This window comes from Molossus molossus, unplaced genomic scaffold, assembly GCF_014108415.1.
Source record: "Molossus molossus isolate mMolMol1 unplaced genomic scaffold, mMolMol1.p scaffold_m16_p_15, whole genome shotgun sequence".
NCBI lineage: Eukaryota > Metazoa > Chordata > Mammalia > Chiroptera > Molossidae > Molossus > Molossus molossus.
The window spans coordinates 47,041,370-47,069,308 of NW_023425350.1; the positions used below are offsets into that span (position 1 = coordinate 47,041,370).

The following is a 27,939-nucleotide window of genomic DNA, read 5'->3' on the forward strand; positions in this document are numbered from 1 at the left end:
AAAGTGTCAATGGGATTTGACAACTGGTAAGACGAGAGACATTAGAGAAGAAAGACTCAAAGGTCACTAAGATTTCAAGTACAGCCTTGAGGAAGGCAGCTATGAGGTAGTTTTTGACATGCTGAGTTGGAATGTCCAGGCAGACATGTAAAGTGGGCAAATGGAAATTCATTTCTGGAGCATGATTTGAGTCCTTGCATAAAAATATAGTCAAAACAAAGGGAGTTACTGGTTGGCAAACCGACAGTGTGTCTCTGGAATTTCCTCTTTCTTCTTGCACAAAGAAATAAACTTCATAATGCAAAATCAGATAAAAATATGTGCAGCTCTCTACTGCACATGTACCCCCACTCTCTCCCTAAAAAAAAAAGTCTACAAGCTCCAGCCTATGACTGACTGGCTGGCTGGCTGGTTTCAAGTAATGGAAATCCTCACTGTCTCAAAATTTGGACAGCTCCTTAAAGTTCCTTAGGAAGGCTTTTTGATTTGCACAAATATCTGTCATGACATGTTTTAAGATGACTCCTTTTCAGCAAGAAATCTATAGTAAATTGTCTTCCTCCTTAATTTAGGTTAACCACGTGTAAGACGACTTCTCTTTCACAGAAGTCTTGAAAGAACAATTCTTTTCAAAAGCAGAATGAGAAAATATAAAAATCTAAAACGTGACAGAATAAAACAATTTTAGAGTTTTCTCCTATATCTGCTGTGAACAGAGCAAATGTTAAATAAAAGTTGAAATAAAAAGGAAATGAATCAATTGGGAGGAGGGTGTCAATGGGGGGGGGAAAGGAGAAACATCTGTAACAAAAATAAGTTAATAAAAATAATTGTTTAGCCCTGGCCGGTTTGGCTCAGTGGTTGGACCGATGGCCTTCGGTCTGGAGAGACCCGGGTTCAGTTCCCACTAAGTGCTCGTACCTCGGTTGCAGTTTGTCCCTGGCCCTGGTTGGGTTGTGCAGGTGGCAGCCACTCCATGTGTCCCTTTCACGTCGATGTTTCTCTCTTTCTCTCTCTCTTCCTCTCTCTCCCTCCCACTCTATCTGAAAATAATAATAATAAAATAAAAAAATAATTGTTTAAAAAAAGGAAATGAACCGAATGTGAACAGTAAGGAACCATCTTCACAGGCAGTCTAACCAGCCATCTGCACTGTTTTTGCAGGATGGCTGAGGGATGGAAGAGGTTAAACCCGTGGCCTGTGTGTTTCAGCTGAGGTTACGTGGTAGAAAGACAACTGGAAGTAGTGGCTTGAGAACTCTGTTTCTTTTAGAAGAGATTTGCATCTTTACTGCAGACAGCTGCAAGAGAACCCAAGCCACGCAGTGGCAAGGCGGGGCGCTGGGTTTGGTGGCGCAGCGGACCAGGGCTTCACTTAGTTGTGTGAGTCCTTAATGGGCTTGTAGATAAAGCTTTTCTCATCCATCCATCCATCCATCCATCCATCCATCCATCCATCCATCCATCCACCCTTCCATCCATCTATCCGTTTGCGGTCTCAGGGCCAGGGCCTGCGCTGGGCTTTACCGCCTGCAACCCCATAGGACTTCATGGGAGGATAGGATTTTACGCAGGACGCAAAAGGAAGACGACCCTGGGGCCCCTCACCACGCGTGGCCCCTAGGCAAAAGAGACCAGCAAGTCCTCAGGTCGACTGTGGGAGGTGCAGGGTGAAAGCACCAACCTTGGAGGAAACCCCTCCCCCAATCAGGACAAGGAACGCAGCTGCGGCCAACATTCTCCCGGGCTCTCTGACCCCGGGACGTCCCTCAGATGGCACCTCCCCCGAGGAGCCTGGAGCCCGCCTCCATCAGCGGGGTCCAGAGGCGGCTGGGGGCGCGCGGACTGGCCGGCTCCACTTGCGTCTCAAGGTCTCCAGCAGTAGCCCCCACCCGGCCGCCCCGCCCACCGAGCCGGCCACTAGGAGTGGAGGAGTGCGGCTGGCGCGCAGATCGCGGCTTCCGGGCGCTGATTGGCCAGAGCTGCGGGGAGCCGGCGGTGAGTGTGGAGGGGCGGGCCCAGGCCGATCCCTCCTTCCCATCGGCTTCTCCCAAGCGGCTCCTGCGTTGCATCATCTTCACCCTGCCACTGCTCTGCGAAGGCTGGGCGTGGTGCGATCCGCTTAACCAGGGCCTCCAGCCCGCTTCCAGCTCCTCTCCTGGCCCTCTCTGCATGTGCTCCTGCGCCCAGACCGGGAATCTCCCGAGGGCTGGCTCCCAGAACCCGCCCGGCACAACTAGTTGATCACGCTAACTCCACTGAGCCATTCATTGAGAGCCCAGTGTTTTACTGGAGCCCAAGTCCCTCACATCCTTAAGCTCGGAGCTGCGGGCAACACCATGGAGAAGAGCAGCGAGACCAACGGCTACCTGGACAGCGCCAAGGCTGGGCCTGCAGCGGGGCCTGGAGCGCCCAGGACCGCCGCAGGACGCTGCGCCGGCTTTCTGAAGCAAAACGCGCTGGTGCTGCTTACCGTGTCCGGGGTGGTGGCGGGCGCCGGCCTGGGCGCAGCGCTGCGCGGGCTCGGGCTGAACCGCACGCAGGTCATCTATCTGGCCTTCCCCGGTGAGATGCTGCTCCGCATGCTGCGCATGATCATCCTGCCGCTGGTGGTCTGCAGCCTGGTGTCGGGAGCCGCCTCTCTGGACGCCAGCGCTCTCGGGCGCCTGGGCGGCGTCGCCATCGCCTACTTTGGCCTCACCACGCTAGGCGCCTCGGCACTCGCGGTCGCTTTGGCATTCATCATCAAGCCTGGGTCTGGCGCGCAGACCCTCAAGTCCAGCGACCTTGGGCTGGAGGGGTCGGGTCCCCCTCCGATCCCCAAAGAGACAGTGGATTCTTTCCTCGACCTGGCCAGGTAACGATCCCCTCTCCCCACTTCCTCAATGGAGATGCCAGCTCTCCAATACACTCCAGTTCATTCCTTCATAAACACACACCTTCACATACTCCTAAGAGTTATTTCTTAATGGGCTGCTGCTATTTTTCTAAAATATCAAAGTATTGTCTGGAGTGTTTGCATGCTGACCACACCTTTTCAAACATGCGCGGGACAATCTGAAGGAGCAGGGCCACATCTTTTAGCAAGAGCCAGTCCTACCGTTAGGTGTATATGCATTAGGGTAGAGGCAGCGGCCCCACCTGTACTTGACTCCTTATACTCTGGCTTCATTCTAACCCACTCCTGGGTATCTTCACCCCATTGTCTCCCATACAGTGCCGGAAGCTTCTGGGAGCATTGGTTAAATTTTGCCTGTTGGGCCATCCTGGCCTGTAATCTATGGCCTTCTCTTTCAGCCCTTTGGCTGGGAGGAAGTTGGCAATTTTTTGGAAAGTTGTCAGAGGACCGAAGGATAACAATGCTGGTATCAGTTGTGTGGGGCCCATTGCCCAGACAGGCCTCCCCTGGGGGCTTGGGACAGGTTGCCCTCCACCCCATACTCAGGACCACTATAGAGTATTGTGTTTCAAGGGGCTTTATTTGTAGAAAGGTGTGACTTCTGAAAGAGAGGGAAAGAGAAGCATCTTCACTTGTAGCTTTGCCTGCTTCCCGTGACCCTTACAAGTTGTCTTTCATCCCTTGAGACATAGTGTAGTTACTGCAGTTTATCCCAATCAGCCTCTCCTTTCTCCATTAGCCCAGAATTCACTGATGGGAAAATTGCAGCCTGGAGACATTTACTGACCTGGCCAAATGCAGTTGAGTGAGTAGCCCAGCTGGCTCCCGCTCCAGGTTTCCAATTGGGAGCCTTGGAGAGCCGTGTTTTGTCTTGAGTCACTGACGCAAAGCTCCTCCTTGCTAAGGCTGTGAAAAACAGCAAAACCTGGGCAAAGTGACTGGACTTCCTGCTGTTTCCATTTCTCCCTCTGGAAAATGTGAAGACTTTCTACCACATAAGAGTAAATGTGTTCGTTTGAAACTACAGCAGCAACAACAAAAAAGTCCAAGGCATTACATTGAAAAATCAAAATCTCTGATGAGGCAGACCAGAAAGTGTAACAAAACTTCTTCCCAAAAAGGCAGGTGGAGGTTGCTTATTAGGACTTTGATGACATCATAGACTTTGTTTAGTATCTGGCAGCTTGATATTTGGAGTCTTTAGAGAACCTTAAAGTTTGGTGACTCACTTTTAGCTGGGTGTTGAAAACAGTCTAATGAGGCTGAGAGTACCTTTGGCTCTTCGGTATATCTGTTAGCTGTCCTGGAGAGAAAGCTGGTTAAAGGGTCCTTTTTTGCAGGGATTAGTGGCCCAGGAAAGAGTGTGGATGTACAGTTTTGACCTGCTGGTTGTAGCCCCAGGGGAGGCACAGTAGCATTCTCATCTTCAAGAGAGGGGCCATGCCAAAATGGGGGTGGGGTTGATAGAGTGGTTACCTTATTACCACCAACCCCAAAAGGGATCTCTTATTTCCTAATTGGAGCTTGCGAATTTTAGATCCAAGCCCCTTTAGCTCCTGCTTCTGAAGTGAATGGTGGCCCAGCATTATGATGTAGCAGTCAGTGTAGGTGCAGAATTTTCAGTGACTTGGGCTGCAGATACAGGGAAGAACTAAAAGAACCTTTGTTGTGGCTTGTTGGGCATAGGTAGTGTTTCATAATGCTTCCAACAGCCAACCTCATTTAATCCAGCAGCTCACGGATAAAGGTAGTGTAGGTGGTGTGTGTGATCCTATTTTACAACTGAGGAAATCGAGCCACAGAGAGATTAAGTGATTTGTTCAAGGTCACCACGTAGTTTATCAAAAGGGATTAGAAGAACCATGGGTCTCTGTGCCCTCCCCCAAGTCAACATTCCATAATAAAGACATCATGCGGCTAGTCTAGTCGCACAGTCTCAGAAATTTTGCTCTGAGCTAAAGGAGGAACCAGGTAAGGGTTTTACTGGGTCAAGGCAGATGCCCACTTCCTCTAAAAAGAGGAGATAAGTCCCTTTGGTGACGGAAGGTGTGTGTGCAGCTGCTCAGGCTTGGCTTTCACACTGAGCAGCTTGTGAGAGGAACAGTCCTGAGCCACGTGGAAATACTTCCTGGATCTGGGTAAACATTTTCACAGAAAGCTCACAGATGTCGATTTTAAGTGACCCTGGGCATGTTTCTTGGCAGAGGCAGGGTGTAGTCCTTTCTGCCTGTGGGCATGTGAATGAAATGAGAATCTGCCAGTAAACACTTCAGTTATCCAGCAGGCCCTCACCTGGTAACTGCCCACAACTTAAACACCTAGGAGTAGGAAACAACTCTGATGACTTATAGTGCAGGCTTTGCTCAAGTCTATGACCTCTCCTGGTTGTGGAGTGCCCCCAAATCCCATGGGGTCTCTGCCACAATTTCTAATTTGATTTTTCAAGATATAACTACAGCCTGGCCGATTTGGCTCAGCAGTTAGAGCGTCAGCCCTCGGACAGAAGAGTCTTGGGTTGGATTCCCGGTCAAGGGCATGTAGGACATGTAGTTTGGTTGCAGGTTCAATCCCTGCCCTGGTTGGGGTTGCACGGGAGGCAACCAATCGATGTGTGTCTCTCACATCAATGTTTCTTTCTCTTTCTCTCTCCCTCCCTCCCTTCCACTCTACCTAAACAATCAATGGAAAATATCCCCTTGGGTCAGGATTAACAACAACAAAAAAAGATATAACTACAAGTCAGAAAGATATGAAGCCAATAGATTTTTATTATGCCTTTTAGAAAGTTCAGAATGCCATTACCAAGTGCTTTGATCTCCTACCACACAATGGATTAGAAATAAAGTAGACTGGGGAGTGGATGGGTTGCTATCACTAGGAGCAGACCCTTTGAGAGCTGAGATGTGCCAGTGGATAGCAACTGTCAGGTAGCAGAATCCTGAGCAGACTGGAGCTTTTATGCCTGAGGTCCCAGAACAATACAGGACTCTCAAAACTGAGTGTTACCCAAGTGATTGAGCCTTGACTTTTCATCCAAAATGAAATGGTTTTGGCATCAAAGAGACAGAAACAGCTTATCAGGAGCCCAGGGAATGTGGAAGTTTAGTCCCTAACAGTGCTTGTTGATTATGAGTCTTAGGGCATGTCCATAACTTCCTGTGCCCTGGCTTCCTCATTTTCATGGTAGGGATCATGACAGTACCCACCTCACAGGATTGTTTTGAGGGTTAAATGAGTTATATCTGTACAGTTTTTTGGGTTTTTTTAATCCTCACCCAGGACATTTTTCCATTTTTTGTTCAGATAGGGAGGGAGAGAGAGGAAGAGAGAGAGAGAGAGAGAGAGAGAGAGAGAGAGAGAGAGAGAAACATCGACGTGAAAGGGACACATCGAGTGGTTGCCACCCACACAACCAACCAGGGCCGGGGACAAACTGCAACCCTTAGTGGGACCCGAACCTGGGTCTCTCTGGACCGCAGGCCGACGCTCCAACCGCTGAGCCAAACTGGCCAGGGCTTTTTTTTTTTTTTAATGTCTGTACAGTTCTTAAACAGGGTGGACTGGCCCAGTATATGCTTGCTCTTTTTATAAATGGAGCAGTGTTATAGAATGATTGGGGTTTCCCCTGTTCACAACTCATGGGGATGGCTCTCTTTTTATAGTTTGAAATAAATGAGAGTACACGGGGGGGAGGGCATTGGGGGGAGCTCAAGATGACTTGCAGCTAACATAGTCTTTGGGTATATTGGGAACCATGTGGAGCCTGGAGAAAGGAAGTGAACAGTGACTGACTGTTTTGGACTAGTAGAATCAACACTATGGGAGATTTGGAAAATGGAGAAAAGTCAAAACCAAACACAGAAGAGCCTTCCATTCCGAAATGGGGCAGAAATCCTCACATGTGCTCCATGACATTCCAGTTTCTGTTCTCCCTGCATTCGCTGTTATGGTCTCCGAAACTGAACTCAGTTGTAAACGGAAAGGACTGAGGCACCGGGCTTCGAAACATTCAGCTGGATGCTAAACTTTGTAGATTTTGTTTTGTTTGGTTTTTTTATCCTCACCCGAGGACATTTTTGTATTCATCTTCAGATAGAGTGGGAGGGAGAGAGGGAGGAAGAGAGAGAAACATCAACAGGCTGCCACACACACAGCCCCAGGCTGGGGACAAACTGCAACCAAGGCCGAACCCAGGACTCTCCAGTCTGCAGACGCTCTAACCGCTGAGCCAAACCGGCCAGGGCCAAACTTTGTAGTTTTAAAATGGAAAACCAAAGACTTACCCGCAAAGGAGGCAGGTGGGGACAGCTCCCGGCCACGGCTCGGTCTGCTCTGGCAGCCCGAAGAACGGCCCTGGGCCTTGTCTTGACAGAAGTAGAGCAGGGCGCTATTTTGCCTGTTGCCCTTTTCTCTGGGAGTTATGTTTTCCCTTGTACTCATTTTATCGACAGTGGGCTGGGCTCTGAGCCTTTCCCTTCACCAAGGGAGGCTTGAGGGGCTTACTTTCCTCCCCAAGGACTGGTATGATTGTGAGGCCTCTCAAGCTGCAAAGAACATATTTCTCAAGAGGTGCAAAGAAACCTGTTGGAGACTGAAATCTGATATTATCCCCTACCTAATATTATCCCCTAGAGCACAGTCAAAAGCGTGAATAGTGAATAATATCTTTTATTTTATTTATTTATTTATTTTTTTTAATCCTCACCCGAGGACATTTTTTGATATTTTGTTCAGATAGAGTGGGAGCGAGAGAGAGAGAGAGAGAGAGAGAGAGAGAAATATCGACGTGAAAGGGACACATCGAGTGGTTGCCACCCACACGACCCAACCAGGGCCGGGGACAAACTGCAACCGAGGTACGTGCCCTTAGCAGGAACCAAACCGGGGTCTCTCCAGACTGCAGGCCAACGCTCTAACTGCTGAGCCAAACCGGCCAGGGCGTGAATAATATCTCTTAAATGTTGGCCATGGAAGGTTGTTTGATCTATGCCTGTGTATCTCTCTTCTATAGGCAAGATGACGATCCTTAGCAAATCTAACAAGGATCAAAATTAATGGAGGTTTCTCAGCCAAACTACTCACTAAAATGGTACCTTGTAATTTTTTAAAAAATTGTTTTAACTCGACACCATTTCTTCTGCCCTGGAGACTGCCTGAATAGTTCAGGTACTGAAAAGAACATGCACCTAGAGAGGCAGCATGGGTAGAGATTAAGAGCAGACACTGAAGTCAGTTATCTGGGTTTGAATCCAGCTCTACTACTTACTAGTTGTGTGGACAGGTCATTTAGCCTCTCAGTACCTCAGTTTCCTTATCTATAAAGTTAATCTAATAATAGTATCTACTTCCTGGACTTGTTATGAGGATAAATGAGTTAATATTTGAGTATCTTGCTAATGTTCTAATGTGCCCAGCCTCTCAGGCTACTTGATACAGAGAGTGAGGACTGTTCTTAGCCTTATTTCCTCAAACGTTTCCCACCCAGGGGCCCCGCATTAACCTTTCCAGTTGGAATGTGGGTCTTAAAAAGAGGGTAGATTCCTCCCCAACCCCACTGTCACAATAGAGCCCATCACCCCAACCCTTGCTCTGCTCCCAGCCTTGTCAGGCGTACCAAGATCAGAAGGAGTACATCCCTGTTAACTGGCTCTAACAAGAAACACCAGGGATAATAAATATCAGATGTATATAGCGTGAGCCACATCCTGTTCTGAAGAGTCTTTGAAATTTTCATGAATTCGGTAAAGAATTTTGGAACTTGAAGGAAATGCTCAGTAACAAAAAAATACACCTAAGGAAAAGTAAATTGTTTTACATTCTTTTCATACAGAACAGGGAAATGAATACTACTCTTGACAATAGAATCAGAAGAATAAAGAGTAACAGATGTTTAAAGCAGGAACACTGTGAGTCTGGACAGCACCGCTAACTCAAGTTCTGTCACCAGTTTTGCCTCGGCTCATACTAGTTTTTCTGTTTAAGTAATGTATCTAGAGATTCCTATAGCTCTGGAAAGGCGTGTCCATTTAGTCTCTCCCAATTTGATCTGATTTGCATCTCTGGATTTAATAGTGTGGTCTTGGCATTTTTGCAAACGTTTTTTATTTTGACCCACAAATACATTTTTTAAAGCAAGCTCTGGTTGGTTTCATTAAAGAAAAATTTTTATGATTTACTTCTCTTCAGTCTGTTCCGCATGCTTCTAATGATATCAGAATCACCTGGATCAATGATAGTTGGTGTGCCTACTCTGTGGTATTTTCAACACACTGTGCCCAATTCACCATTATGGCCACTGTAGGGATGGACACCAGTCTTGGCCAACATGGCCTCATGCTCTATTTCAAATGTCCTCAAGGCTGGAGAGTTTTTGGCAAAGACGACCAGTTTCACTTTACCTTGTCTGATCGGCTTCAGACTCTGTAATCCATCATGCACTTTCCACTTTTCATAACAAGTTGGAATCCAGAGTTGATCGACTCCAGTGACTTTTTCATCATCTTTGTGACCACCATCTTTCTGCCTTAGGTGGGGGACAGTCCCCAACCAAGAGCAGCCACCAAGATGGCCAGGGAGCAAGAAAGAAGAAATGTGTTTAAAAATTACACGCCCTGGCCAGTTTGGCTCAGCGGTTAGCCCGTCGGCCCGCAGACCAGAGATTCCTGGGCTCGGTTCCCGCTAAGGGCACGTACCTCAATTGCAGTTTGTCCCCGGCCCCGGTTGGGTGGTGCAGGTGGCAGCCACTCGATGTGTCTCTCTCATATTGATGTTTCTCTCTTTCCTCCTCTCTCCCTCCCACTCTATTTGAAGATAAATGCAAAAATGTCCTCGGGTGAGGATAAAAAAAAGAGAATTTACAGCATCCACACATATGCACCCCGACCCCACATACACACCCTGCAACACCAGTTTCACCAAACAACATGTGATACATGCTGATATTTTTCATTCTGTCTAATGTATTTTATAAAACGCTGGTTAGAGGCCATACATTTTATTTCACGGACTACTAATGTTTGAGAAACTTTGGTCTAATACATATCTGGTATTATGTAATTCAAGTAAATTTTTCAGGATCAAGTGAGAGAAAAGGGAAATATTTGAGAATTTGAACAAGATGAAGATCTCAGTGGTTGGACGCACCCGAACAGCCCATGACACTGAGTGCTGGGCCTTCTGATGTCCAGACTCGGGATCTCAGGACTCCAGATCTGCACTAATACGATAGACACTAGCCACAGGTGGCCATTTCAAATTTAAATGTGTAATTAAAATTTTCAATGTAAACAAAATTTAAAAATCAGGTCCTTAGTAGCACTAGCCATATTGCAAGTGCTCAATAGCCACATGACTACCGCATTACACAGCACAAATATAGAAAGTGCTATTGGACAGTGTTGGTCTAAATGGAGCATGAATGGCAGGTGTATCAACTTACTACCTCTGGGCCTGGTAGTCACTCTGTGCCAAAAGAGGGCTGAACTTGGTCACTGCTAAAATTTCTCCTGGCTCAGATGTTCCTTATTTTAAAAGCACATAATGTTATTGTGTGAATGTGAGGAGTTGGGGAAAAATGCCTGAAGACAGAGCTCTGGGGAGCAAAATTGCTTGCATGATGAGCAGCTGATCCTGGATACAGGACAGCGCAGGAGGAAGAAAAATCCAGTGCTTGCCCTGGCCAGTTTGGCTCAGCGGTTAGAGCATTGGCCTGCGGACCAGAGAGTTCCGGGTTGGGTTCCCACTAAGGGCACGTACCTTGGTTGCAGTTTGTCCCCGGCCCTCGTTGGGGTTGTGTGGGTGGCAACTACTCGATGTGTCTCTCTCACATCGATGTTTCTCTTTCTCTCTTCCTCCCTCTCTCCCTCCCACTCTATCTGAAGATAAATGCAAAAATGTCCTCAGGTGAGGATAAAAAAAAAAGAAAAAAATCCAGAGCTCACAGCAGTGTATGTGTTGAAAAGCAGAGAGGGGTAAGAAGAATACAGATAGAACAAAGTTGTAGGACTGATGCTACCTGAGTACAAGACTTATGGTAAAGCTACCGTAATCAAGACAGTGTGATATTGGTGAAAGAAGAGGCAAATAGATCAATGGAACAGAATAGAGAGGCAGAAAAACACTCTCATAAATATAGTCAACTGATCTTTGACGAAGGAGTCGAGGCGATACAATGGCACAAAGATAATCTTTTCAACAAATGGGGCCGGAACAGCAAAAAAATGAATCTGGACACAGACCTAGCATTCTTCATAAAAATTAACTCAGAATGGATCACAGACCTAAATGTAAAATGCAAAACTATAAAACTACTAGAAGATAGCTTTGGAGAAAACCTAGCTGACTTTGGGTATGACGACTTTTTAGGTACCATACCTAAGACACAATTTGTCAGATGTTTTGCTTTACTCCCACAGCCTCAGCTCCTTGTCCCTTGTATGGGCAGGAGGGGACTGCTTCTATTCCTGGTCTGTGACAACCAGAGGGACCAAGGGAAAGGAATATGATTTTGTGGGTGCATGAGCTTCAGTTCACTGTCCCCTGGCAATCCCTTCCCAGGAATTAATATCTGAGAGCTAAGCTATATTACCTAAAGAAAGTTCAGTCATCCCACTGAATGTACTTCATTATTATTATTATTATTATTATTATTTTGGTTGGAAAATCTCCTTTGCAGTTGGCGCCGTGTTTTTTTTTTTCCCTTTATTGATTTTAGGGAGAAAGAGATAGAAATATCAATGAGAGAGAACATCGATTGGCCACCTCCTGCATGCCCCTTAATGGGATTTGGCCCACAACCTCTTGGTGCATCAGTCGATACTTAGTCACTGAACCACACTGGCCAGTCAGCACTGTATTTTTTTTTTTTTTTTTTAACTTTTAAGGCATTTTGACATGGTTTACATATAATGAAATGCACCCATTTTTAGTGTACAGTTCAGTGAGTGTTGACAAATAAAGAACTCATTTAACCATCACCACAATCCAGACACTGAACATTTCTATCACCCATGACCCTTCTCAGCAATCCCCACTCTCCACCCCTGGTCCCAGGAAGTTATGGATAGAAAGTTTTGCCTTCTATCGCTATAGATTAGTTTTGCTTTTACTAGAGTCTCATGTTAATGGAATCACTCAGCATGTACTTTTCTTTGGCTTCTTTTGCTCAGCACAATGTTGTTGAGATTATCCAGGATACATGTATCAAGTAGTTGATTTCTTTTTATTGCCAGGTAGGATTTCATTGTGTGAATTTATCATAGTCTGTCCAATCATCTGTTGAGGGACATTTGAGTTTTGGGCTATTATGAATAAAACTGTTAACTGTACAGGCCTTATTTGCAGACATACATTTTCATTTCTCTTGGGTAAATATCCAGGAATGGAATTGCTGGGTCATATGATAAGTGCATGTTGAACTTTATATGAAACTGCCAGAACACACCATTTTTTTCTTAAGAAGTTGAATATTTTTGGCAGGAGTTGTTGGTTTGCCTCTAGTATTGTTGGGACCTCTCAGTTCCCACAGAATTTTTGTAGACTAGATACTGTAGACTGTCTGAAAACAGGTTGGTTTGTCAATGGCTGTGTGGTCTAGAAGTTCTGGGTTAGGGTCAGGGTCCATGTGGGGGAGACAGGATTGAGTTATTGCTCATGCTGAAGAGACCAGGCAGGCCAGCGAGCGGGGTTTAAACAAACAGTGTGTGCTCTTTGGAAGACAGTGTGTTGCGAGGCTGTGGGAAAAGCTGTGCTTGCAGCAACTGAGAAAACTGCTAATCCCTGAGGATGCAAGCTACGTCCAGGGGAAGTCGTTTCCCATAGAGACTGACGAAAGGCCTCTAGCCCAGCTCATTCCTTAACTCCCCCCCCCCCCCTTTTAGGGAGAGAACCTAGTGGCCAGCTCAGTCCTGGAACTATTGAGTTGTGTGGTACATGTAGAATAGGGAAACCTTGGCTCAGACCTATTTCTGCTTCTAATTATTATAGCAGATGGAGATGAGATACCAAACCTACCCCACAATTGGGAAATATGTCACAAAGGTGCTTTGTAATTGAAAGAATAGGCAAATATAAGTTGCTATTTACATATACACTGAGGAATAGTCAATACACATTGCAGTCTTTTTCTACCTTTTTTTTTTAAGTAAATATGCTTGTGATGGGACTCAAATTTCTGATCACCATTTTGTAACAGTTAATTCAACTGAAGATCACATTTTGTCTGCGTAAATGCAGGCACATATGAGCTGGTATTCTCTAAATATGTTAAAAGCAATTCTGATTTCACAGACAAGTAGGTTTGGAAAATGCTGTATTGCAGTCTCTACAAGCTGACTGTCTTATGGAAGCACCCTGAATGTAATAAAGTGGGGTTTTTTTTGTCCTCACTCGAGGACATTTTCCATATTTTGTTCAGATAGAGTGGGAGGGAGGGGGGGGGAGAGAGAGAGAGAGGGAGAGAGAGAGAAACATCGACATAAAAGGGACACATCAAGTGGTTGCCAGCCGCACGACCCAAACAGGGCCGGGGACAAACTGCAACTGAGGTACATGCCCTTAGCAGGAGCCAAACCCAGGTCTCTCTGGACCGCAGGCCGATGCTCTAACCGCTGAGCCAAACCAGCCAGGGCTGTAATAAAGTTTTTTATCTCATTAACCCTGTTGGCTAGTACATGAGTTATCTAATGTACAAATTTAATAAGTTACCAACAATTCAGCAACTTAAAATCATGCACATTCATTATCTCACAGTATCTGTAGGGTAGGAATCCTGCCACCGCTTAGCTGAGACTTCTGCATTAGCCTCTCACAGAGCTGAGTCCTCGTGTTGGCTACAGCCAGGGTCTCCTCCAAAGGCTCCCCTAGGGAAGGATTCGCTTCTGAGGTCATGTGGTTGTGGGCAGAATTTGGGCTTGAAGTTTAGACTGGGAACCTCAGTTCCTAGTTGGCTGTTGGCCAGAGGTCACCCTCAGTTTCTTGCCATATGAGCCTGTCCAGCATGGCAGCTCGTTTCATCAAACATGCAAGCCCAGAAGGCAGTAAAGAGAGTATTCTGGCAAGATGGAAGTCACAATGTAATATAACCAAATCACAAAAGTGCCATCCCATTACCTTTGCTCTATTCTTTTGGCTAAAAGCAAGTCATAGGCCCCAGCCACACTCATGGGGAAGATATTACACAAAGGTGTGGCTTCCAGGAGGTCATCTCACACTCTGCTTGTGGGGGTGGGCTGCGGTCAGACCTGCCTCCCTCTGAAACCAAATGTACAGCAAATAGTTGCCTGGAGATTCTAGTGTTAGGTAAACAACTCAACCACAGAAGTAAGAATTAGTGCATAAATTTGGCACAAATTGTAAAGGATAGTCCAGAATTGTTGACTCTTCTAGGCTTATTCTAATAGGAAATGGATAGAACAAATACACTGTCCGTAGGATTTTCTCACATATCAAGACCAGAATCTTGCACAGAGCCTGACTCAAAGGAGGCCCTCAGTAAAAACTGTTTGCATGAATAGACTTTGGTTTCAAAATACAGCTTAACTTGATCAGCTGCATTGCCCTGCTTTTGTAACAAATATTTTATATCCTTCATCTTGAGATGAAATTTATAAACACTTTACCTACACACATAATTCAAACATTAATATGACTTAACTATAATATAAAAGTCAAAAGAGTAATTTATAATAAAATAATGTGTTTTAATCTGAAATGCTCTAAAAGTGAAGTGGTTAGGTGCCTGCTTCTGAATTCAGATTCACTATTAATGACACAGCTATAAATACAGACTGATACGTGATATCATGTGTGGGTTAAGGACTCAGATCTTACCATTTGCCATGGGTGATGTGATTTTTCCAGAAAGATGAACAATTCTTGGAAACATTCTGAACAAAACAAGAGAATAATTATCTCACATTTTGCACAATAGTTGCATTCCTAGAAAATTCAGTATATGTTCAAATTATGCAAAAACTGCCTTGTTTGGGGGTTAGTTTAGGCTCAGGTAATTATAAGGTTTCATCTACAGGTATATCATATAGGATATTGGAAAGCATGAGGGCCTTGAGACCATTTATTGTACAGGACTTGACCACACTTCGCAGAATGAATGGCTGGGACCTGGCGTTTTCCCCTACACACACTCCCCCAATTCCAGGAATGCCCTCCAGTTATTGCCACAACAAAAACACTCCCATGGATTTAAAAGGGGCAGCACCGCTCCCTATTGAAAACCACTGCAAAAGGCTTAACCTCGGGGAAAGGAAGGTGAAGCAGCTACTCTGGTTGGTTGAATGCAGTTAAGCCTGAATATCAAGGGGTACCGGAGGGAGAGGAGATAAAAACAGGTGTACTCGCGTATCTCCTGTGGCCAGGCAGCCGAGGCATAGGTGGGTGTTTGGACAAGCAGAAGGTCACAATAATCGCTGGAAGTGGAGAGAGGAGCATACTACACGTGAGGAGTCAGGAGCGGGCGTCTGAAAACGGATCCTTTGAATGCTGAATTTTAAAAATATTGATGAAATGCTTCCTTTTCCAACAGAAACCTGTTTCCCTCAAATCTTGTGGTTGCAGCTTTTCAAACGGTAAGACTCGATACTTTGCTAAAAATATGCATCTTTGGTGGGGTAGGGGATGTATAAATTACTGCTATAGAATTAAGTGAGGTGGAACAGGGAGAGAGAGTGTTGTTGACAAAACTTGGTAACATCAGGCTAAGTTTTATAGGTAGGCCCCTGGAATAAAACAAAACAAAACAAAACAAAACAAATCAACATTTTTCTCAAAGATTCCACTGGTTCTGACATCTTTTCACATCACCCTCAAATCATATTTTGGGGCTCTTTTAAATATTGAAGAATTTTTTAAAGTATAATTTTATCTTTGTTTTTTTTTATAAAGGTAATATATGCTCATTGCAAAAAATATATTAAAAATCAAGTACAAAAACGTGGAAGAAAATAAAATAAAAGTCACCCAAATTCACCACCTAGAGCTTCCCCTGAACATTTTGGTATACACCCTACAGATCTGTTTTTTCTGTGCATGCCCACATGTTTTAAAAATAACCATACCACACATTGTTTGTAAACTTTTTTTTTTATTATAATTTTATTTTATTTCTAAGATTTTTCTTTTAATTTATTTTTTTCACAGGAAGAGAGAGAAAAAGAGAAACATTGATTTGTTGTTCCACTTATTTATGCCTTCAGTGGTTGATTCTTGTGTGTGCCCTGACCAGGGATCGAACCCACAACCTTGGTATATCAGAACGATGCTCTAACCAACTGAGCTACCTGGCCAGGGCTCTCAGAGCTCTAAACTCTTTCTTAAAGCAGTACATTGTGAAGATTTTTCTCATGTCAGTAAATATCTCCCTCCCTCCCTCTCTCTCCCTCTCCTTCTCTCTCCCTCCTTCCTCCCATTCTATCTGAAAATCAATGGAAAAATATCTTTGGGTGAGGATTAAAAAATAATAATAATAAATTTTTTAAAAACCCACAAATCTGCATATAAGCACAGCTGTGACTTCTATATATAACATGAGGTAGGAGAAAAAGAAAAGATATATTAGGTTTCAGTACCTATCACATATGGGGTGGGTTTTGTTTTTTCTGCCACCCTAGGATGTTATTGGCTGTATTCCACTGTATGAGTGTACCATAGTTTTACTCCATTGGCCTCTTATTGATGGATATTCAGGTTGTTTCTGGTTTTATCCTGATTTTAGTAATACTGCAAGTCATATCCCTGTGGCCATGCTTTACACAGAGAAGAAATATCAAGGTCTAGATTAGATGGACTTATCTGATTGCCCTTTTAAGCAAAGACTTTTCTGTTTCTACTTAGAGCCTTTCTCTTTAAAAAAAAAAACAAAAAAACCCAGCCCTGGCTGATTTGGCTTAGCAGTTAGAGTGTCAGCCCACGGACCAAAGAGTCTCGGGTTTAATTCTGGTCAAGGGCACAAAGCTCGGTTTTGGTTTGATCCCCAGCCCTGGTCAGGGTCATGCAGGAGGCAACCAATCAATGTGTCTCTCTCATGTTGATGTTTCTCTCTCTCTCTCTCTCTCTCTCTCTCTCACCCCCTCTCTCCCTCTCCCTCCCTCTCCTTCTCTCTCCCTCCTTCCTCCCATTCTATCTGAAAATCAATGGAAAAATATCTTTGGGATTAAAAAATAATAATAATAAATTTTAAAAAACCCACAAATCTGCATATAAGCACAGCTGTGACTTCTATATATAACATGAGGTAGGAGAAAAAGAAAAGGTATATGAGGTTTCAGTGCCTATTACATATGGGGTGGGTTTTGTTTTTTCTGCCACCCTAGATCACAGGACCACTAAACACGTCTGCCTGTCTGAAAGTTTGATAAATCAAAGCTGAGAGAGACCAGAGCTGCTCTAAGGCTGGTAAAGAAGGCCTCCAGGTCTGTACCTCCTAATGGGGTGCTCTCAACAGTTCAGAAACCAGGTCAGGAAGGGTGTTTCATAACAGATTCTAGCCGACAGTGCAGCTGCCACAGGGGACACCTGTGTGCACTGTGCAGCGATGTGTGAAGTCCACTGCTGGGCCAAAGCTGGAGAGAGGTTTCACTTCTAAGAAGTGGGTCTCCCAGAAGACTCTGCCAGGAAACTCCATCCTGCCTGATTCCCTTTTCTTTGGAGAGTAGAGGCTCAGGCCAATTAGAAACAGATTCTGAAAAGTAATCACACTCAAACAAGTTCTGGAACAAAGTGGAGCATACATAAATGAATAAAAATAAATTGACACATTGAAAAGTGAACTTAGGCACTATGGAATTAAGACCAAGGTTCTCTACATCTTATGAACTATCAGCTGTTTGAAATATCAAACTATCATGCCCTGGCCGGTTTGGCTCAGGGAGGGCCTGCGGACCAGAGAGACCCGGGTTCGGTTCCCGGCACGTACCTCGGTTGCAGTTTGTCCCCGGCCCCAGTTGGGGTGATGTGGGTGGCAACCAGTTGATGTGTGTCTCTCACATCAATGTTTCTCTCTCTCTTTCCTCCTCTCTACCCCCTGCTCTATCTGAAGATAAATGGAAAAAAAAAAAAAAAAGAAATATCAAACTATCAGCATGAAGTTGGGCAGACCTACAACCTACAAAGGGACATAAGAAAATTCTCCCTGTGTCCTTGGTCCCTACCCAGAGGCCTCTTGGAGTACATGCTGCCTTGATCTGAAAGGACTTCTTTTGTACAGTTCTCGGAGTCCGTTGTCAGGCCAACCAATTGAGCAATGCCCCGACACTTGAAGTGAATAATGACAGATGAGCAAGAGGCCCAGCTCTCTTGTCCCATCTTCCCCTGTAAACTGACAGTGGATTTTTCTTTCTCTTACTCAACAGTATGCAACTAATTACACAGAGGTGACCCACAACACGAGCACTGGAAACATAACCCTTGAAAAGGTAAAGCTCTTTGTAAGGTAACTTGCGACGCATACTTCTTAATTGAAGGAGCATACATACGATGCATCTTTTTCTCAACAGGGCTGAAAGCTTTGGGGTTTGGGTGGACTGTTCGACCCACACGGGTTGGGTTTGCTTCCTTGGTTATTTCCCAACATGGCCAAAGGCCAGTGTCTGTAGCTTTGAAATCTTTAGTGGATCTATTTCACCCAATTGTAACTAACATCCCCTTTCTTCAGAAATATTTTATAACCCTTTTGCTATTCTGAAATATAATTAATAGGTGGTTTAACCTACCCCTACACATAAGACTTCTCTTAGGGGCTTAATTTATTCTAGCCATTATTAATCCACACATATGTTTTCAGTACCTGTTGTTTGCCAGACACTGGGCTAGGTCATGAGCAGGAAGGGGCAAGGGACCTCAAGGATTATTCAGTTCAGACACAGAACTGTCGTGGGAAGAAGGGGGTACCTTGCCCTTTTCCCACCCACACATATCTCCTCCCACCCCCACCCAGGGTCTAGGGGCTCCAAATGCTACCAGCTTTTCTTTGACTGAAGGGAAAATTCCATTTTTTTAAAAAAGTTGAAAACTCATTGCAAAAGAAATTAGTCCAATTCATTTCATCTTGCAGATGAAGAACCTGAAGCTCAGAGAAGTTATCTAGTATCAGAGCAGGGACTAGAACTCAGACCGGGAGGGACTCTGGTAAAAATGCTGTCTGCGTTTTTACCAGGCTGACATGTTTACTGTTCAGAATTTCATGTGTTTTGATAGAATAAAATACCTGTCTAATATATGCTTTGCAGTGGTAAGATTCAGCATTGCTAGAAAAAATAAAGAATACATTTTATCTATACATTTAAAGTCCATGATTTAGGAACGAATATCCTGAAAGTATCCATGTCAATCCTGAAAAATCTTTTGGGGAAATTTGTCAGCTGGGAAGCCATCATAGCAGCCTAGCAACAAAGAATTGTTGACATTGAGGAACTGAAGTTACAATCGTTGACTTTTAATCTGAAGGAACTTTTCAGCAACCAGCTCTTCTTTTAAAATCAACCCTTTGAAGTGACTGTCTAACCTCTCCCTGACTATATCCAGTAACAGGGAGCTCACTGCTTTCTGCTTTAACCTATGCCAGTTTTGGACAGCTTTTAGAGTTAACAACTAGGTAAAATTTTTGTTGACTTTCTGTATCCTTAGACGCCATCTCCCTTGACTTTTCTACCCCTTGATTTGTGAAATCGCTGAAGGTTAAAGAAAATATGAACCTTTTCTCATCTGAGCATAGTGTTTCAATCTGGTGGAGAAATGAAGCAAAAGCATCCTCAGTTCTCAATCATATGTTGTGAACTTGGACCCTGTGTCCACTCTGATCCTGCAGATCCCCGTTGGCACCGAGGTCGAAGGGATGAACATTTTAGGATTGGTCCTTTTTGCCCTGGTGTTAGGAGTGGCCCTAAGGAAGCTAGGCTCTGAAGGAGAAGAGCTCATCCGTTTCTTCAATGCCTTCAACGAGGCGACGATGGTGCTGGTGTCGTGGATTATGTGGTGAGTATTGTCCCTGCCCCCCACCACCTACTCTCCCTCTTATTTCTCCTGCCATCCAGAAAAGAACCCGACTCTGCTGTTCTCAGTCACTGGTGGGTCCCCACCTGGCCCAGGGCTCTGTATATGGTTGATGTACCACCAGTGAGTCCTAGTACAGGGTGTGACGGAGGTGGAGGCAGTTTCTCCTCTTGTCCAGGACCTCGGAGAACCAGGTTGTACCATCGTTACCAGTTACTTCCTCAGCACCCACAGTCACCCCTTATGGTCCTATCATCAGCGGTCTATGCATAGGTTCCCACCGTCATCCCATATTATATGCAATGCCCATATCATCTTATGGAGCAATGACTTTCATAAGTTTGCTATCTGCTGTGTAAAATAAGGCTTATTTATCTTAAAATGATCTTTGAAGGGTCCCCTTACTATTGTATTTCACACCATGGAGGACAGATTTTCCTTCACCCTGTGCATATCACTGGTAATGGTCTGTTTTTGTTTTGTTTTTCACCTAAATGTTTCTGTATGTAGAATCAATGACAGTGTGATTGTTTAATGAAAAATTATTAGATTGATTTTGGGCTAAAAGGTAAAACTTTGACCTGATCCCTCAAAGTAACTTCTCAGAAATCATACCAATTCCAGCGGCACCCCCTCCCTGGCTTCACCCTGCTCTGTACTCCAGCCAGACTCCCATTCATTGTCAAGAAAGCAGCTTATCCTTTTATGCACACAGCGTTCTCCTAATGGTCAACCCTTAAATATCCCAGAACTTCTTGCTGTCGAGGTTCACCGGGACTGATTTTAGGAGAGAAGCCTGGAATTTGGTAGGAAAGTTTGGAATGGAGTGGGAAGCCAAGTCCAAAGCCCTGACTAGTGGTGTTTATTTTGCTCAATGAAATTTTCTTGCTCAGCCAACATTCCAGAGTCTGACTCTCATTGCAAACACGAAACCTCATTCATATGACTGTTGTTCTGGGGAGAGAAATAGTTACAGAAAGGAAATGGTGTTTTCATCACACATCAGGTTCTTTTCCTGGCCTCCTTTGTTTTTAGTCTATAATCCTAAAAGATTAAAAGAAACTGTGCAAGAAAGTGATGTTCCTGTGTGAAGACATTTGTTTTCACTTTGGAAACCAATTTACAATCATTCCTTCAAGTTGATGCACTAGTTACATAAGCAGGTATTTGGTAAGGCAGCCCCTGCTGAGTGTCTAACTGCAGTGGGGGATCTATTGCCCGGAAAATGCATCTCACACAGAATTAGGGTTTAAAATGCCTTAACTAGTCAAAGGATCTCAACCAGGTATGGGAGGGATCTTCAGCAGTAGCTCTTCCAGCTTTCTTTCCTTCACTAATTATCTACTCCAATGTCAAAGCACTTGCCTCACCAGCACATTCACAGAAACAACTCCTCGGGATTAAATACAGGATCAGCAAACTCTGCAGGCCGTATGGTCTCTCTCTCAACTACCCAATTCTGCCACTATTGCACAGAAGCAACCACAGACAACTTGTAATTGAGTAAGAGTGACTATGTTCTAATGAAAGTCATAGTGCCGCCCAGTTGGTGTGGCTCAGTGGATTGAGCCTTGTTTCACGGACTGAGAGGTCCCAGTTCAATTCCCGGTCAGGGCACATGCCTGGGTTTCCAGCTCGATCCCCAGTGGGGGGTGTGCAGGAGGCGGCTGATCGATGTTTCTCTTTCACAATGATGTTTCTGTCTCTCTCTCCCTTCTCTCTCCCTTCTCTGTTCCTTCCTCTCTCTCTAAAAAAATCAATAAAAGCCCTGGCCGGTTTGGCTCAGCGGTTAGAGCGTCGGCCTGCGGTACAGAGAGACCTGGGTTCAGTTCCCGCTAAGGGCATGTACCTCGGTTGCAGTTTGTCCCTGGCCCTGGTTGGTCGTGCGGGTGGCAGCCACTCGATGTGTCCCTTCACATCGATGTTTCTCTCTCTCTCTCTCTTCCTCTCTCTCCCTCCCGCTCTATCTGAACAAAAAATGGAAAAATGTCCTCGGGTGAGGATAAAAAAAAAAAAAAAAATCAATAAAAAAAAATATATTAAAAAAACTCATAGTGCCAATCCATACATTAAACTCTCCAGGGAGGCCCTGGCCGGTTTGGCTCAGCGGTTAGAGTGACGGCCTGCGGTCCGGAGAGACCCGGGTTTGGTTCCCGCTAAGGGCATGTACTTCGGTTGCAGTTTGTCCCCGGCCCTGGTTGGTCGTGCGGGTGGCAGCCACTCGATGTGTCCCTTTCACATCGATGTTTCTCTCTCTCCCTCCTGCTCTATCTGAACAAAGAATGAAAAAGTGTCCTCGGGTGAGGATAAAAATAAATAAATAAATAAATAAATAAATAAATAAATAAATAAAATAAATTCTCCAGGGAGGGAGGAGAAAGAAGAAAGGAATCCTCTAAAAGAATTAGAAGAAAATATAGGGGTAGGGAAAGTCTTCCTAAACAAAATGCAAAATGTGAAAGGCATAGAACACTGCTAAATTTGACTACATCAAAATATAAAATATTTGCATGCAAAAGATACCTTGAACATAGTTAAAAGACAAGACACTTGGGAAAAGTTGATAAGTATTTGCATATACTATAGTATATATACTCAAAGACAAAATCTCAAAGCATTAGTATCCAAAGGACTAGTACCAGTTCACAAACTGTTTTTCTATCTGCAGTGAGATTTATAGGGAACTTGAGAATAAGGATTATTTTCCTGGAGAGCTAGTGGGAATGGGAATTGGAACAGCCACTTTGGATAACCATTTGTTAGGATCTGCTAAAATTTAAAGTATTCTCAATTTAGAACTTCTATAGCAATTTTATATTGCTGCAACACCCAAGCACATGACCATTTTTCTTTTGCATTTATCTTCAGACAGAGCAGGAGGGAGAGAGGGGTAAAGAGAGAGAAATATCACTGTGAGAGAGACACATCGACTGGCTGCCACCCGCACAACCCCATCCAGGGCCAGGGACAAACCACCACCGAGGTACATGCCCTTAGCGGAAACCGAACCCGGGACTCTCTGGTCCGCAGGCAAACGCTCTAACCACTGAGTCAAACTGGTCAGGGTCATTTTTCTAATATTTTATTTTTATTGTCTTATATAAGAATATTGGTCCATGACCGGATAGAAATTAACCAGTCTTTCACTAAAGATAGCTTTGAGAAACACTGATACAGAGTTCTGATTACTGACAAAGAACAGACTGAATGAACTGTTAGCAAATAGAAAAAATATGTGAGCAGGCAATTTATAGAAGAGGAAATCTTCCCAGCTGGTGTGGCTCAGTTAGTTGAGTGCTGTCCCATGCACCAAGAGGTCACTGGTTCAATTCCTGGTCAGGACACATGCCTGGGTTGAGGGTGCAGGAGGCAGTTGATTGATGATTCTATCTCTCTGTCTCTCTCCCTTCCTCTTTCTCTAAAAACCAATACAAATATATATTTTTTAAATAGAAGAGGAAACCTGAATGACCAATAAACATTAGAAATCAGGGGCATGAACAGTTTGGTTTTATCAAACATTGATAAGGATGAGGATAGAGTTTCTCAACAGCAGCACTATTGACCTTTTGGGCTGGATCATTCTTTGTTGTGGGGGAGGGCTGTCTTGTGCACTGTAGAATATTAGCAGTATTTCTGGCCTCCAGTTCACCAGATGCCAGCAGCACTCCCTCCCCAAAGTTGTGACAACCAAAATTGTCTCCAGACATTGCCACACATCCCCTGAGGGCAAAATTGTGCCCTGATGGGAACCAGTCATGCAGGGAAAGGATTATTCTCCTGGAGAGCTAGTGGGAATAGGAATTGGAACAGCCACTTTAGATAACCATCTGTTGGGATCTGCTAAAATTTAAAATATGCACACCTCATAACTCAGCACTTCTACCTTTTGGTGTCTCTGCCTAGAGCACCCAGGCCCGTAGGGCACAAAGAGGCCTGTCCGCTGCATTGTTTTTCATGATGAAAATCTGGGAGCAATTTAATTGTCCATTAACAGGGCAACAGCAAACTAATCTATAGTGTCTGGGTTCTGAGGATGATATTGTAAAATAATGAGGTAAAGGGAGAAACAGCCAAATGTCCACTGATGAATGGATAAACAAAATGAGATATAGACATACAATGGAATATTATTCAGCTATAAGAAGGACTGAGATTGGCACATGCTACAACATGGATGAAACTTAAAGACATGCTAAGTGAAATAAGCCAGACGCAAAAGCATAAATACTGTACCATTCCATTTATAAGAAGTTCCTACAACGGTCAAATTCATAGAGACAGAAAGTAGAACAGTGGTTACCAGGACAGGGGGAGGAGGTTATTGTTTAATGAGTACAAAGTTTCAGTTTGGGATGATGAAAAAGTTCTGGAGATAGATGGTAGCACAGCAATAAGAATGCACTTAATGCCACTAAATTGTACACTTAAAACGATCAAAATGGTAAATTTTATGTTATACATATTCTACCACAATAAAAAAAATACTGATGTAGATGTCTATGTATTTGTATGAAAAGATCTCAAAAGATATAATGTGGGGTTAAAAACAGACATACAGATTTAAATACATGCCTGTGTATCTAAATACGTAGGAAGTAGGAGCGGTTATCTGAGGAGGGGTCTGGCTTCAGGGTGGTGGCTAAAGAGGATTTCGGCCCAGTCTGTAATGTTTCCATTTTTGGAAAGGAGAATACATTCATGTGTTACTATGGAATTTAAAATTAATAATACTGCTTAGAATATCTCTGGAAAGAAAACTCAAGAAACCAGTGGTGCTGGCTTGCTCCAGGGAAGGAGCCGGTGCTTGGGGACAGCGGTGGAAGGGAGACTTCACACGGCTCACCCTGTGTTCCCTTTGCGATTTGAACGATGTGACCTTATTATCTACATAATTAAAATTTACCCAAAAAATCATTGGTTGTAAAATTCTTTCTCCATTTACATTAAATTCTAAACAACTGACTTTTGTTCTTTGTAGCTTCCCTTCCTCCTTCTCACTCTGCCGTTAAAAAAATCTTTACGCTCCAGGAGTGTTCCCAGGGGGTCATTGTTAATGACTTTTTCCCAGGGAATCATGTTTTCCAAATCACAAAGAATTTAAAACCTCACAAAATTCACAGCTTTGTCTCAATTCTGCAAAATAGACGTCAGTCTTTTGTGTTTTTAAGTTCTCAGAACAAGCCTGAGCAAAGCCGAAAGACTGCATTCCCAGAGGCTGTGATCTGGAACGGTTCCTTGCCCTTGCACTTGGTGGCACCTATCTGTTAAGAACATAATATATCCAAGGGGAGAGAAGTCTGGGGTCTGGTCCTGACTCCATTATCCATGGATACATCATCATTCATGGTGATGTATCATGTTAAATTTACTCAGTTTCTCAACCTGTAAAATGGGCCCATCCCTTTCATTTTCCATCCCTGTGTTGTGTCAGGAATTGCCTGCATCTCCCAGCCCCTTCATCACATCTCTCTTCCTGAAAAGTACCCTGTGCTCATGCCCTAGGTATGTACCTGTGGGCATCATGTTCCTGGTTGGAAGCAAGATTGTGGAAATGAAGGACATCATCGTGCTGGTGACCAGCCTTGGGAAATATATCTTTACATCTATATTGGGCCATATTATTCATGGAGGAATTGTTCTGCCACTTATTTATTTTATTTTCACACGAAAAAACCCATTCAAGTTCCTTCTGGGTCTCCTGACACCATTTGCGACAGCATTTGCCACCTGCTCCAGGTGAGTGGATTTTGGGTGCCCTTGATGGCTCTGAGCCATGTTAATATGAAACCAGGTGAGCCCAGTGGTAAATGTACCACTGGCATCTTAACATGTGTTAATTCTTTGAAAACTCTAAATTGGTCTTATCTTATTTTTTATTTTATTTTTTTATCCTCACCTGAGGACATTTTTCTATTTTTTGTTCTGGTAGAGTGGGAGGGGGAGAGAGGAAGAGAGAGAGAGAAACATCGATGTGAAAGGGCCACATCGAGTGGCTGCCACCCGCACGACCAACCAGGGCCGGGGACAAACTGCAACCGAGGTACATGCCCTTAGCGGGAACCGAACCCGGGTCTCTCGGGACCACAGGCCGATGCTCTAACCGCTGAGCCAAACCGGCCAGGGCTTATCTTATTTTTTTGTATTATCAGCCCCATAGCTCCTACAGAAACGGATTTCTAGGATTGCCTGAGTGAGGAAGTGCCTCATTTCTTCTCCTCCTGGCTCCTTGGTGGTCAACCTCATCATTATTTAGCCCATAGGAACTGTGTGTCCTCACCCTAATTAGTAAAACCTTTGCTTGAAAAGAAGGCAGCCTCTTAATTCAAACTGCATTGCAGGGAAGTTTCTAGAAAATAAGACCAGCCCGGCTGGTGTAGCTCAGTGGTTGAGCATCATCCCACGCACCAAGAGGTCACCGGTTTGATTCCCAGTCAGGGGACATGCAGGAGGCGGCCAATTGATGTTCTTCCTCATCAATGTTTCTCTCTCTCCTCCTCTCTTCCTCTCTCTCTAAAAGGTAATAAAGAAAAAATTTTTTTTTTAAAAAGAAGATAAGACCAAGGCATCATGGTGAGGGATGCGTGTTCAGGTCTCCAGGATTATCTAATTTAACACAAAAGATGTACCTTGTCATTATTGGACATCTTTCCCCCCCAAAATGGGCTTTCCAAATACATGTAGGAAAACTTGCGAAGGATGGCAGCACATTGTTTCAGCACGTCTAGCTTCGCCTTTCCACTGCATTTCCCTCCCATCCGAAGGGCTGTTCGGTGATCAGGTAGCGGCGGTGAAAGGCTGAGGGAGCTCAGTTTCTCCAGCTTAGAGCAAACCTGCTTCTCGGCTGCGCCAGCCTTGCTCTGCGCAACCTGCAGAGGCCACTGGAGAGAACAGGTCTGGTTTATCCGGCCGTCTGGTTAACCCAGTAACTGTTCCCAAATTCTCAGAGCCATTTCTGCTTCTTGGCCTAAAAGAAAAAAAAAAAATCATAGTTTGCCTTGCACTTTTTGGGGGAGAAAACATTCAAGAGAAGAGATGCGTATATGGAGTCAGTAGTTCTTGGTTCTCTTGAGAACATTTTGTACCATAAGGCAATGTATGGTTCTTGAGAGGTTTGGAACAGGCGTCGGTAGGTAAATGACATAACAGATAACTGTAGGGAGTCAAATGTTGAATACTTTGGGAGTTGAAAAAACCCTAAGACTTTGAAACAATTCTGGTTTTCCTTTTATTTCCAGGGAAAAAGTCAGAAACTAGGATGGTGCTAATGTTTCTGTTCCAGGGTCTGAGCCAAGTAACATGTTACCCTTGGAAGGACTGGTCTCATGGTTGGTTGTTTTTCCATCTGCAGCTCAGCAACCCTTCCCTCCATGATGAAGTGTACTGAAGAAAACAACGGTGTAGACAAGAGGATCAGCAGGTTCATCCTCCCCATCGGGGCCACCGTGAACATGGACGGGGCGGCCATCTTCCAGTGTGTGGCCACCGTGTTCATTGCCCAGCTCAACAACATAGAGCTGAAGGCAGGCCAGATCTTCACGATCCTGTGAGTCTGTTCTTCTTTCCTAACTCGTTAGGCCTGGGTCAAAACTTGAGGTATTTCTTGTGATTTCCTTTGGAAAAGACTCATAAATACCAATCTCACCAGGACTCAGGTGTCTCGCTCATGAAATGAGGACAGTGTGAATCCGTGACTCACAGAGAATGAATTGTCTGTCACAGGCTTACCTGGCAGAATCTAGGGTTATGTGGTTTTCGGTTTCCAAGCTATGGCTGCCATGTTCTGCATTTATCTGTCGCTTCCACACTCTGTGTTAGTGGATGACCCTGCTTTGCCATCCCCTAGAGTGACGGCCACAGCATCCAGTGTCGGAGCGGCAGGCGTGCCGGCCGGAGGGGTCCTCACCATCGCCATCATCCTGGAGGCCATTGGGCTGCCCACTCGTGACCTCTCTCTGATCCTGGCTGTGGACTGGATTGTGTAAGTAGCAAGTCCTAAGGACATCGAATACAAGAAAGTCTGCACTGAGCTCCCT

The 27,939-nt window shown here is 44.4% G+C and overlaps 1 protein-coding gene and 1 pseudogene across 1 annotated transcript in view; one reads left to right on the forward strand and one right to left on the reverse strand.

The window, feature by feature from the left end:
* The first annotated feature begins 2,073 nt into the window (after positions 1-2,073).
* SLC1A4 (solute carrier family 1 member 4) overlaps positions 2,074-27,939 on the forward strand; it is a 29,058-nt gene continuing 3,192 nt past the window's right edge. The window contains exons 1-7 of the mRNA XM_036263464.1: positions 2,074-2,857; positions 15,441-15,483; positions 18,265-18,327; positions 19,719-19,885; positions 25,409-25,642; positions 27,255-27,449; positions 27,750-27,884. Of these exons, the coding sequence (XP_036119357.1) occupies positions 2,340-2,857; positions 15,441-15,483; positions 18,265-18,327; positions 19,719-19,885; positions 25,409-25,642; positions 27,255-27,449; positions 27,750-27,884 (1,355 nt within the window). The 5' untranslated portion in view covers positions 2,074-2,339. The remainder of the gene's footprint in view (positions 2,858-15,440; positions 15,484-18,264; positions 18,328-19,718; positions 19,886-25,408; positions 25,643-27,254; positions 27,450-27,749; positions 27,885-27,939) is intronic.
* LOC118631085 lies at positions 9,065-9,414 on the reverse strand (annotated as a pseudogene).